The 13,861-nt window shown below is 42.3% G+C and overlaps 1 protein-coding gene across 1 annotated transcript in view; it reads right to left on the reverse strand.

Annotated features, from left to right (window-relative positions):
• The window catches only part of RBBP6 (RB binding protein 6, ubiquitin ligase), a gene marked incomplete at its 5' end in the record, with an annotated part of 30,797 nt that extends 19,214 nt beyond the window's left edge, over nt 1–11,583 (reverse strand). The window contains 3 exons of the mRNA XM_082006732.1: nt 1,569–1,605; nt 4,231–4,330; nt 11,418–11,583. Of these exons, the coding sequence (XP_081862858.1) occupies nt 1,569–1,605; nt 4,231–4,330; nt 11,418–11,583 (303 nt within the window). The remainder of the gene's footprint in view (nt 1–1,568; nt 1,606–4,230; nt 4,331–11,417) is intronic.
• Nucleotides 11,584–13,861: the final 2,278 nt, after the last annotated feature.

Consider the following 13,861-nt stretch of genomic DNA (forward strand, 5'->3'; position numbering starts at 1 on the left):
ATCAAATACTATAAAACGTGGTTTACACAAACGCATTACATTAGCTACTAGGGTCACTGGGACAGTTTAACTAACTCAAACTCACGATGAGAGGCATTCATGTCCAAAAAAGAATTCAAATGAATCAGTGATAGAATTATGGATGTCAGATTGAGACTTAGTGGTTTTTGACCTACATACAAAAAGTTTAATTTTTAAGTTGATTGAATACCATTCCACGAGAATCAGAGGTTGTATTCTTCACAGAACACAGACCCAGAGTTCATGAATTTCTAGATTAAGTTATCCTATCAGCTTATCAAGTGATCAGATCCAATGATCCAGGGTTAGTGTAATGCCTCACACCATTCTAGTGAAGAAAAAGCAGTTATACTTAAAATAAAGATGAAAAATAAAAAACACCAAATAGTAATTTGTATACTGTAAGGACTATTTTGAAATGCGGAGTTACACACAGTATTCAACCCAAGTGGGAAATCAAGGTCTGAAGAAAAATGCTGCCTCTTTTCCAAATGTAAATTCAAAGCGGTGGTATACTAAAGAAAGGCTTACTTAACCTTTTGGAAATTAAAGCAGCATCCAACCCTGAAGTCACCCAGATTCAAAAATGTAATGCAGCTCGAAGTTAAGAAAAATGACAGGGATTTTACCCACAAATGCACCAGGCTCTTCTAACCTTGTGCCAAAATTTGTACACTGGGTTTTAGGTATTTTAATTTGCAGTCAAACTATTAAACTAAACTGCTTCATCAGATAAAGTGGAAAGATCAAACGCAGAACTTTAGAATACCACTTTGTGTAGCAATGATATTTAAATTCACGGCAATCTAAAGACATTTATGTACTCAGAGGGGCCCAAACAATATCACTTCAATTATATAGTTTTAGGAACACATATCCAGGTATTTAAGGACATGAAAAGGAATCATTTAGCTGCACAGAACTGTCCTCAAAACATGTGAGTTATGTTGGTTTTGGTATTTGTTTGAACCCCCAATTCAAAAGTAAGAAACAGTACCAAGTTTAACAATAATGGTTTCTCAGTGGTTTTTGATAACATTTTCAAAAACCATTAGGCAAAAAAAGTATTTAAAAAACAAAAGCTAAGTGATACAATGTGAAAATGGCAAAAAATACACTCCAAACAATTTTTATTGCAAGAAACAAAAAGCACACAACAACCTATACAAACATACATATTACTAGCTATAGACAGACAGATGTAGAACATGGGACCATGTTCAATTGTGCAAACCTTGAACCTACATGATCTAAAAACGATCATACATTATCTGTACAACACAAAGTCATACAGGAAATATTCTAGTATATTCAATATGAAGTACAATGCATTACTAGGCACAAATACCAATATTCACATTAGAACTGTGCAAATGATGGCATTACTCAGTTTTTACTGTGCTGAATCAAATACATTGTCTTTACAACATATACTATGTTTTACTGGAAAATATATTAAGTTAATGTTTGGAAAATTAAAAAAGGCTACATGGTTTAGAATTAAATGCAGTGTGTAGAAAAAAGTGTGAGATTGTGTTTTTACATACTGCTTTTGATGTTCCACTCACTGGCTCAGTTCGACTTCTAGAAGAAGAAATAAAGGTGATCAGAATTTACAATAAAGCACTTGTACCCAACATAAAGCAGTGAAAACAGATCATAAAATCTGAACATCAAAACATTATGATCTGATACTCTAGTGCATGTGGAAAATTATTTGTATACATAAACTGTTCTCCCTTGGTACATTCAGTGCAACTAAAAAAGACCCCCAAAAATCATATTTCTGCTTGGTCACAAATTACTCTAAGACTTACAGATACAGAACACAACAATACAAGAGGAAATCCTCAGATATTTTGTCTCTATGTAAGTATCAGAAATATGAGGTCTGTACTACAGTTTTGTGTTCTTAAATAATCAACCATGTAAATATGAAGGCAGCTCTAGCCAATCTGTACATCCCTCGTATTACAAATAGGTACCAGACACAGTACTTTAATTTCTAAGAAAGAACAGTGATAGTCTAGATGAAGTGCAAGTTTACTTAGGTGAAAAAAAAAAATCAGTCATCTGACGAAGTAATAACATTAAAACGTCAGCAGCAGTCTTTAGAACAGTGTTTCTTTGTGGAAGCCCAAGCACTGTGTTCAGATATCTAGTATATTTAGCCATGAAAGTGCCAAAATACTAAATGTGTTACATATGCTATATTGACTAAAAATAGTAGTAGAAATGTCACCTGAAAGCAGTTTCTAGGATTTTGTGCGATTTAGGAGTCCTGTGACAAAAAAAAAGGTCTTAATTGCCAGAATTTGCTGTAAGATAATCTTGAAAATGCTACAGTATTTTAGGAAATATTTATTACATTGGAAAACTTGCTGAGATTCCACATACTCATTGGTCTATATCTGCACGCTACTCGTCATGAATCAGACATGCAACCACTGATACAGTTAACAAACAATTCATACATCATCCCAAGTGTCCCATGAGCAGAGGCAATTCAAAGGCTGCTGTGGAACTGATGTACAACTAGAAAGGCTCATGCTTCCTGCCACTGCTAGAACACCACCAGGCTCGCAACTACAGCCATGTACCTCCTGAAGATATGGAAGCACAGGGAAATACTTTAGATTACCACACAATGGTTTCTTCATCCATTTACCTCGAAGAACATGCTACAAGGTGAGTAATGCATTTTTGAAGGCCTCTCCGCCATTACAGCATAGATTCATCATTCCCAAACATGAACCGCTCTACCAATTGTTTCTGCAAGGTTTCCAGCTGAAGAAACAGAAAGCTGATCCGCCTGGTTAATTGTCAGCAGTGCCATTCCTTCCTTATGCCCACATACAGGTACCTAGTTGATCTTTGATGCTAGCAGTGTCTCTCCTCTCATTTTAGGGCAGCTTTACAACACCAGGAGAGGCTGCCATCCAACCAGAAATGGAGGAGGCATTGACAAGACAGCACTAAGCATACAGATTTAAATTAACCCCCCAAACAAGGCAATGTTTATAAGCACAATGCTGTGGCATCCAGAATTACTAGGCAGTGCCTGAAAGCACTGCAACAACTACTGCAGTAATATGCCCAAAGTTTACATGCAGAGCCACCTAAATTCAGGTATTTTGCTTGCAAATGCTTCATGGGTACCAGGATGCTGCTGTACTGTTTGTTTGAGGCACACTGTAACTCAGTCTACTTTACTGATTGAGAACCAATGTTAGAAAGACATGGCAAAACCACCAGCTAATAATATCTACTAATTGTGGGGGACAGGCCTATCTTTAAGAAGGCTGAAGACATGACCATTCAAATAATGCTAATGTACCTGATATAGAACTGGACTGTATGAATACATAAATGACAGCAACAATCCTGTAGTCAGGATGGCATTTGAATATTTGTAATTTTAGTCAATACACCCAATTCTCTGTCCTCCATAAATCTTAGGCATATGGAATTAACACCTGGAGCACAGATGCCAGCTTAGGGTAAAAACAGACTTTGAAAGGTAACTAGTAACGTTTGGTAACATGCTAAACTGCTTCCTGAGTTTCAAGTTTGGAAAGGATTAACTGTTCTTCATCATACTCACACAAAAGGCAGTACACTTTACGGTATTGTTCTTTTTCTCTTGCCTGAAACGGACACTGTCTTTAGGAAACTAACAGGAATCAGTCAGGAATGAAACTTCTTGTTTGCACAGTTTGCCAACTGGCAACCCTTGGTCTTTCCTCTATAGCTAGTATACACAAACCCCAGGTTTTGGGAATCAGAATCCCTGCCCTCCCTCCCCCAAATGCAAGTAGTAGTCCAACATTGAGAATCAGGTTCTTCTGAGATGGGAACAAATTAGAATTTTACACTACAATGCGTATCTATCTTTACCATAAAAGCAGACACATATAATAATAAGAAGAAACAGGATCTACAACTTGGGTCTCAGAAAAATCAACCCCAAGAACAAACCCAATAGAAACATCTTAATGGTTATGATTGTTGGGAGTGTAAACCCCATGTCCCAGCAGACCTAAAAAAAATCTAAGTCTACTTTGGGATAGATACATTAAAATGTACCCCATTACAACAAAATTAACAGCAGCTTTAACAAGATAGAATCTGAATGCCTCTGTAAACCAATCTCAATTTTAAAAGTTAACACACTGAAACCCCTCACAGAGAATACAATGCATTACTTACATAACATATGTTTTGCTGGTAGCTTTAACTCCTCCAATAGGGATTCTTCTAACAATTACTGATGAGTTCTTAGGAATCAGGGCATTATCATCTGTGTATTCTGAAAACAACAAAATACAGAAAAAAACCTTGTATGTAATTACATATTAATAGATAATAGTTACAAATTGACTAAGTTTTTTTAGCACTTCAGAGAAACCCTTTACAGATATAGAAGCAAAATTTTGTATGTAATGTCACGCTTTCATTGTCTTAACACACTAACAACACACTTCAAGAAATCTTCAGGTTTGATAATCAAACACAAGCAGCAAAACCTTTTTTTTTTTTAAATAGTTTGAATGCCAACAGCAAAATGGTCTCAAAGGTCACTAAAGGAGTATGCTAATGCATGAGGTTCTTTCCTGATCTAGCTTATGTTGCTTTTGCTTCTGTTAGGTTACAAACCCAATAGATCTTTTGAGAAAAACAAACCACAGCAGTCTCACCTGCATAAACCAGATCTGAAGTCAGACGAGCTTGCCCTGCAACGAGATGCTTAGCCAAAGCGTGAAAACTCTGCACCATTACTTTCATAGTTGTTCACTAAAACTGATTCACCCATGCCACTAGTGCTCAAGACCGACAGAACACACAAGCGAGCCTGCCACCTCTGCCTACTTCTTGGCACTTAATCCACCAACCACCACACTTCTCAGTTGCTCGGGGCTTTCAATTTAAATGGAAATGAAACTGGCAGTGCTAGAATTTGGATCACAGAAATTTGGGATTTTTTTTGAGCTTGCTTTCACAACTAGGGCAGAATTGCTCCGACTGAAGTGGCATCTCCCCTCTTAAGCTAATCATCTAGCCCAAAGTAACCAAAGGGACATGAATTCTTTTGATTTGCTTTTTGCAGAGCAGAGAGACTCAAACAAAATTACTCATGAAGACAGCCTTTAAAAGCCTTTAGAAAACAGTGTGCTTGAACCTAACTGTGCTTTGCCTTGGCTTACACCATGTTGGACTTCTGAAGAGCAGGAAAGCCTTCTGACCTTTTACACAAGGCCCAAACAAAAAAATCCACTACCTGAGACACTTTGACTGAGTAAGCTTAATATGCAAACATCTCTCCATGACAGTGGTTTTTATATTGTACTTACACAAGCTAGATATGACTAAATATTTTTAAAGCACTATCAGCAGCCATTCCCTGTAATCTGCCTGCAGTTTTAAACACTAAAAGCCCTTACCTTTGCAGACCGAATCAGAACAATGGTCTGAAAACCAAAGATGCTGTCCACCTAGTCAAGCTCTGTCAGGGTGGTTTTGCCCAGTGATCACACACAAAGTATGACTATTTCACAGTTTATGCTCCATTTTTCAGTATATTATTCCTACGGGCAGGAAATTCCCTTAGACCAAAACATACGTACCAGAAGACATCATTTCAGCAATGAAATGAAAAATTATTTCTATTTCAAAATGACAGAATGCTTCTTCAGAAAACTGAGAAATCATTTAGCTGAAACTAATTCCCGATCTTCCCCCCTAGGGAACCAAAGAGCAAGCTTCCTCTGGACTTCATAGTTTAAAACTGTAGGAGGAAGGACTACTAATGACAAAACCAGAAGCTTTTACAGAAGTTATATCCTGAAACCAACCCCTAGAGCTCTTCTCAAAAGGAAAATCTAACCAATACACAGCCACCTGTCAAGGCAGGCCTGCGCTGGGACTTGTTGATGGAGGAGCTCAAAGAGTACCGAGGCCCAGACAAACAACTGGGAGGTCATGCCAGCTGCAGTTCTGGAAGCCCAAAGCAGCTGCTTCTACCTGCAGAAGAGAGTCATAGAGTATCCTTTCTGGTTCAGACCACAAACCCCTGGACTGAGATTTCAGAGGTCTGGAATAAGCAACAGTGGCTCCACAAAAAGGCAGGAATTTGCTACACCTGTGCCAAACTGAGGATTGCGGTAGTTCTGCAGAAGATTACAAATGGCAGCACCTCTCTTAAAAAAAGACAGCAAGGACAGCAGCCCATACATTTATTCACAAAGTATAAAAGCTTGCAGAAGTCAATTTGAACATGCACAACAGGTGTATGATGCAAAAAGGTAAGTCCTCCTAGTATTTTGTGACAATTCATTGACCATTAGAAGAGAAGCATTAACATCTGCCTTCTGAATAGCCTATCTTTGCATGTGTACACATATAGATACATGCTTATTTTCAGTCCACTTAAGTTTTACAGTGAAGAAAGCTCCAGCTTTCTTCAGCTCCAGCTCTAGTAACAGACTGATGTAAAAATGAATTCATCTTACAAGTCAACCAGTACACATTTAAATGGATCAACTGAAGAGGGACAACAGCTTGGTGAAGTAAATGCTTTACTTGTATAGGACACTTATCACAGCACATATTTGTATTTGGTATTTGAAGTATCCCACTAGCTTGGTCCCTGTGTCAGAGTTTGTGGAAGAGTGTTTACACAGGGCAGAGTACATAGCTGAGTTAGTTCTGTGAAGGGACTTGATACCAGTTGGCTTTACTACATTTATTTTTCCTTTGCCTCAATTAATTGCATTCATTTTGGTGATGACATTTTGTTAAAGGTGAAGTCAAGCAACGTAGACTAAGAAGTAAACTTTTTGTTTTAAATAGGACTAAAGCTGGAGTGCTTTTCCATAAGTCCCTGGAAATTTCTGTCTGCTTGATTTGAATTTAACAGATACCAGCTTTAACAGCGCTCAGACTAAACCGCCAGGTCCCAGCAGGAACCTGTTCCCCGCAGGCAGCAACATCCCCGAGCAGAGACTTGGCAACTACCAGGACCTGCAAAGCAGTGTCACTCTGCCTCACCACATGACTCCACATCTGCAAAGTGAACAATCACATCACGTTCAACAAGGCTACTTTTCACACTTGTCCAAGCAGAGTTCCAATAGAAATGTTCAACAAAGCTGGAGGTAACCGCATTGTTGATTCCTATTCCCTTACAGCGCAAAACTTGTTTTTACTGCCAGTGGTGGTCAGCAAGTGGCTACTGGGCTTTTGTCAATCTGACCTGTGATTAAAAATAAGGATTCAATTAGCTCAGAAAGTTTGCACAAGCAAAGAAGATTTGGATGTTATACTAAAGTCAAAAGCAGAAGCAATGTAACAGTGTAAAACTTGCTATCTATGCTACAAGAGAGCAGCACGCTTGAAAGAATCAAGGGAAAGAAGCGTTGCAAGGAATGAACGGAGGCAGACAAGTTAAACAATAGCTACTTTGACTGCTGCCTCATACTGACTTAAATCTTAAATCAACAATTGCATTAGTGTCCACAACCTTCTTCCTGCAAGAAAGTATAAACAGCTCAGGTTATGCTCTGAAGGCTATACTGCTTTGCATTTAACGAACAACTTAAAAAATTCCATTTTAAAATTAATAATTCTGAAAATATGCTAATTTTAATAATCTGTGTCACATGTGTGCTACCAACAAGTTACTGAAAAAAGTTCCAACTTTATGGCCTGCTTTAATCCACTATTGTGAGTCTCGCAGCATTGCAAAAGCAGTATCTGAAGAAGTGTTTTCACCCTGACAAAATACAGAAGCACATCGAAACAGAAGTGATCAGAAGGCAAGCCTATATGTGAAACTACAAAGAAGAGCCTCGATTAGGCTTAGATGCCTTGCTAACCAGCTATTATGCTACTGGGGGAAGGATTTGCAAAGTAAGAGATTAAAATGACTGCTAACATGCCAGACTGCCCCTACCAAAAAACAGGGTAACTCCCAAGAACACATTTTCTCCCTAGCGCTTGAAAATACGCTTTCTCATTATGTGATTTTTAAACCGTGTTCTAATCAACACCACTTGCACACTTTGCGACAAACAAATCATTTATGTAGCTGGCACTGAAAGCACGGCCTCGACATGTCCTGATTAATATTCCGGACTACTATTTCTGCATTTTCACCTTCCACCAAAACAGGTGTCAAATGATCTCATCTACAATTGGTACATCATCATTTCTTGAATTAGCTAGTTCAGTAGGCCAAACAGTTCATGGAACTTTCATTTGCATCATTATCAATCAGTACTATGCTCCAAAAGAGCCACCTATATTGCTTTGAAAGGATGAGTCAATGAAATCTAACATCTTCCATCATTAATCTGATCATGCAGACCACCCAATGCCTTATTGGCACTGCTAGCTGTTTCAGTGTGACTGTGAAAACAAAAGCAATGCTAGAGACAGTGTGGTAATGAACCAAACTGAGCCTGCCCTAAGCACCTGGCCAGGGGACATGAACCTAGCTGACAGCACAGCCCCAGGAGGTCCGAAACACGCAGACAAAGCAGCTGACTCCCAGACAGCCAGTGCATGGGCTCCACTAGAACATCATGGTTTTTTGATTGTGTACCTGACTTACCCTCAACTCAACCAGGGAAACGGGGAACTCCATATCCTTCCTGAAAGCTCTGCAGAACAAAGCTGTGTGGCAGCCCAAGAATTAATTGCACTCTGAGGTGTAACCAAAGTAACCCCCCATACTAGCACTGCAACACAAAATGGCGGCGTGAAGGGCAAGGTTTAAAACTTGCTGAAATGTCTTCTCTCAAATACTAAGTTTGCGCAGTGTTGAAGACACTCCAGTACACAGACAGACATCAGCTGTGAGGCCAAATGATTTCATTCAGAGTGAGCATGAGTTTGTTTTGAAAGACATCACATCATGGCATTACTGTCAAGTGCATCCTGCAACACTGAATTCAAGCAAGTTCAGAGTTCAAGAGACAGTCTTAGAAGAGCAATATTCTTCCTTAAAACTATTCATCTATGACCAGGTCAGAGTCATACTCTTGGGTTTGTATTTTTTTTTATTTTGCCAGATAAACAGGATAGAACATTCTCCGAGTGTTTTGAGTTAGAATGTTACAGGGCAGGAAAGAGAAACCCGAGTTCTGGAGTTTGCAGTTCTTCCACAATATTCTGACACCATCTATTATAAAAGACAGGTCAAGAAATTTAGATCAAATTAAAAGGAGGCAAGTTTAAATGCATCATTCCTGAGGCTTTTTGAAGGGAATTCTGCCTTCTACAGAACATGCTTCTACAGTAAGCATGGAAAACACAGTGTCCCCCCACACTTTGAAACAGGCCCCAACCATCCATTTTGCCCTCCCAGCATCTTAAAGACTCCCTAATTTTTTTCCCCACTGATATTTAAAATCCTGTTTACTTTTAGCTTACATTAACATTGCTTCTACTACTAGATTGCCTATTACATTATGAAAAGTAACAGTTACTGCAAGTAGGCCATCTTCACTCAGTTCACTTTGTTCTTTCCAAGACCATTTTAACATTCCGTCAGGACTCCTGCATAGACAAAGTTATTGAAAAAACAATACCTTATGTCCACATGTAAGAATTCAAAAAATCCCATTTAGGCAGAATATCCTGATCTAGTTTTTTTCCCTTTATCTTCTGAAGGTGAGCTTAAGCATCTACATCTAACTAATAAAAACTGAAATTCACAGTTACACATATAAATAAGAAATTTGGCATACACATATATTACACTGAAATGTATTTTCTAGCTTTGCTCTGAAAACCACTGGGGCATTTTTGCGTTTTCACATGGAAAACACCCTTACAAAAGCTTCTATATTAGTGATACAGATGCTTATTGAATTTAAAATTTTATACTCATTTTACAAAGGTCAAAGTGCAACATAACCTACGTAGCAGGGGACATTGCCACTGTTAACCAAGAGAGATGCTCTTTACACTATGAAAGATACTCTTTTAATTTCATCTTTAGGCAACACCTCATTTAACATAACCTAGTGAAGCAGGTACTTTTTCTTCACTGGATTCTGATGATGTATGAAAACAAAGCAACACACTTGGTAAAACTGGTGTTATATATATTATATGGGCTAACACATTTATAAGCATAATTTTTTCTTCTAAAAACTTCGTTTTCTGTTCCTCACCTGCTACAACAGAATCCACACGTTTGGCCTATTACAAAACATTTTTTCTTCTGGTGATAATAACTGGGCTCCAACACAGCTTATTACCATCCAACATTCTAGTTTTAAGGCTCTGTTTTACAGACCCAACTATTAGAGTAGTGGTCGGCCAGCTGGCTGTTCAGCCTGCTAGCATTTGTGAAGCTGAGAGTACATTAGCAACTGAAGATAAAATTCAGAGACCTTTCTGTAGCAAAGCCCTTCAAGCAAATTCAAGATTTTCCAAAAACTTCTGATGACTCAATACGACAAGAAAAGTTCAAGACTTCTGAAATGTGTGCCTACCTATGTAGCATCCCCAAGACCCTAACACTGTGCTGTTAAGTCTCTTCACAGACGCCCTCCTGAAAATACTTTAAATACCTGTAGATAAACAGCAAGCTGTAGGTCCAACCACTTTGAAGGCTAGGGCTGAAGTTAGTTACCACAGCATACATATTATTCCGCTTAAGTTTTAATACATGAAACAGGAAGAGGAAAAAACACACTTCAAAGAAAAAACTGTTGTAAGAGTGTCACAGAATCACAGAAAAAAATATTTTATGTTTAAAGAATGAAATACTACACAATTATTTTTACTTCTAAAAAGTCACATCCCAAAGTCTTTAATCACATTCAAACTTATGAAGATGGCAGATTACCAAACTGAAACACCACACTAAGTAATCCGAAACTGTTACCACCTCTGAGAATCAAGCACCATTTATTAGATTTAAACAAATTTATTACTTTTCTAAGAACATTTCAAACGCACGTTCACCATAAAGGTTCTGCCGTAAAACTTCAGTACTGCCCTGATATTGTTAACACGTAGTAGAATTCCAGGAAACCAAAACTTTTGTAAGCCCTATACGTCGCACATCAACCACGTAGTCTTCCACGTCTAGCTCCGCGTCCAAAACACAGATCTGAAGGCAGTTGTCAGAGCAGCAACTCCAAAAGAGCAGCTCTGTGAGGGCCCCAACACAAGCCGCAGCTGCCGATCGTGGCCGAGTCGCATTATCGCTTCCCACCCCGCCCCGCTCAACCCCCGGCGCCGCTTGCCCTCCCGGTCCCCCCGCCGGCCGGCGGGAGGGGCCCCAGGCTGACTCACGCTACGCGGGGACGAGCCACAAAGAGCAGGCCGCGGCGGGGCGGCCTACGACGCCACCAGCCGGGCGGCCCCCCGCCCCCACGCACCTTCTTTGGTCTGGGCGTTGGTGATCTGCAGGTCGCAGTCGGCCGCCTTCAGCTTCTCCCGGCCCATGATCTGGCGCTTGAGGTCGCACAGGGAGATGTGGAGGCCGTCGAAGGTGACCGTGTCATAGTTCAGCTTGGAGGAGAATTTGTAGTGGACGCACGACATGGTCGGGGCCAGACGGTGCCTCCTCCACTACGGCGCCTACCGCAACTGACGGTGCCGCGGCCTCCGTGCCGGGTTAGGGCCCGCGGCGGCGCGGGGAAAGGCCCACCGAAGAGCCGGGGCAAAGCAAAGCGGGCTGAGCTCGAGCGGGCCGGCGGCGCTCAGAGGCCGCGGCGCTCCGCCATGGCCAGGCCCCGAGGCCTCAGGCAGACTGGGCTGGCGGAGGCCTCAGGGCTCCATCGCGGCGGCGCTGCGAGGCCCCGGCCCCCGCCCCCGCAACGGCTCTGGCCCGCGGCTCTCAGAGATCGACCTGGGCCGCGGCGGCGCCCGCCCGGCTCCTCCGGGCGGGCGGGCGGGCGGACGGTGGGGAGAGGCCCCCGCGGCCACGGCTCGGCCCCCGCTCTGGCTCGCGGCGCTTCCAGGCCTGGCCGCTCGCGATGGCGACTCGGGCGCCCCTGCCTCAGCGTTCCGCCGAGGGGTTTCCCGGCCGCCAACCGCACGGGCCGCCGCGAGCGCCTCACTGCGCAAGCGCAACGACACACCGCACCCACCCCCCCTGCCTCACGTGACCCAGCGCATTATGACAAAAGGCGCGCGTCACGTGGGCGCGGCGGCTCCGCCCTCTTTGCCCTAAAGCCGAGCGCCCCCTAGGGGAGAGCCGTTACCTGTTGGCGTCAGCGCCCGGGGCCGCCGGTGTCCCGGCTGACCCCCAGCCTGTCACCGCCCGGTGTCCTGTCACACCCCGGGCCTGTCAGCACCGGTGTCCTGTCACCCCTCCCAGGCCTCTCACTGCCCGGGGTCCCTCCTGTCATCCTCAGGCCTGTCACTGCCCAGTGCCGTGTCACACCCCCAGGCCTGTGGTGTCCCTCCTGTCACCCCCTGGCCTGTCACCGCCTGATGGCCTGTCATCCCCCAGGCTGCCATCACGCAGTGTCCCCTCCTGTCAGCCAGGGCAAGGCCGCCTGGGCAGATGCAGCGGGCTTTGCCGTGTGGCACTCGGCTGCCCGCGCCGCAGGGCCAGCCAAGGGAGGGGACATCCCTGCTGGCACCATCGGAGCGCCGCGGGGCTTCGCCCTGCCGCCTTGCCTGTGGGAAACCGCAGCGTTCCCCTGATTTCCCACGTCAGTGAGCAAATGACACAGCAGGTCACTAGGTTTCCGCTTCTGCTCAGAAGGGGCCACACCAAAGCAGCGGGTGGGTAAAGCCCCCCGCTGCCAGTCACCCGACCAGAGGAGTGACCCCCGCGCCGCACTCGCCACCGTCCCGCAGAGCTAACGGCCCGCGGGGCGAGAGAAGGACCCAGCGGCGCAGGACAGATCTCGGGAGCGTGTTGGCACTCGTGAACGGGGCACGGGCAACAAAAACGCCAAATGAAAATAATACTACTGTATCTTTGTGTCTGCATCTCAAAACGTCCCAGGAAAACATAAATGACTGCATTTACAAAGCAGTTATGCTACTGACACGCAGCCAAGCATCACCCCGGTACCACAGACATGTCCGACAGGGTGACTGAAAAAACAACCGAGAGCAGATTTCAAGAGGATTAGGTATGTTCTTTTTCAATGGGAGGATGGTTAGTCCGGGCTAGAAATGAGAGAGAAATTAAAGAGAACAGGGAACAGAATTTGAGGAGCAGGAATAGGGAAATTAAATGCTATGTGTAAACAGCAAAATATACTGCATGAGGACAGAAAAATCATTATCATCTTATAGTTTTCATTACGCAGGCAATGACTGCAACTTGAAATATTCATTAATGTTTTATTATGCAGATTATTGCTTTTTAGTAAAGGAGCTATTTGTTATTTACACAAATCTATGATGCACACTTTCTTTCCAGGCATCTAAGTTTTTTACAAGATCAAGTAATTTATACCATGCACATTTCTGTATGAATCCTCATTTTTCCTTTACCAGTTATTTGCCCAGTAATATACTGCAGAAGCTTAAATTATACAATTTTATATATATACACAAAATATATATTTTATATATATAAATACTAGTCACCCTCTTGTGGTTTTCATAATTTTATTAATGCCATGATTAAACCCCCAACTGTTTAAAGTTATGTACTGGTTGCACATCCGACCCATTTATTCAAACTTACGAAGTACAATCTTTCACTTTAAAAGTACTTCTTTTCTAATACGCTGGCCACAAGTCTTTACAGGGAAAACCTTTTGAACATCAGCTGGCGCAGCATCTCAAACAAATCAATCCAAAGACATTTTAAAAGTGAAAATAGTGAAGACTAACAGGTTTGGAAAAAAAACAC

The sequence above is a fragment of the Phaethon aethereus genome (assembly GCF_964289735.1).
Source record: "Phaethon aethereus genome assembly, chromosome: 15".
Lineage (NCBI taxonomy): Eukaryota > Metazoa > Chordata > Aves > Phaethontiformes > Phaethontidae > Phaethon > Phaethon aethereus.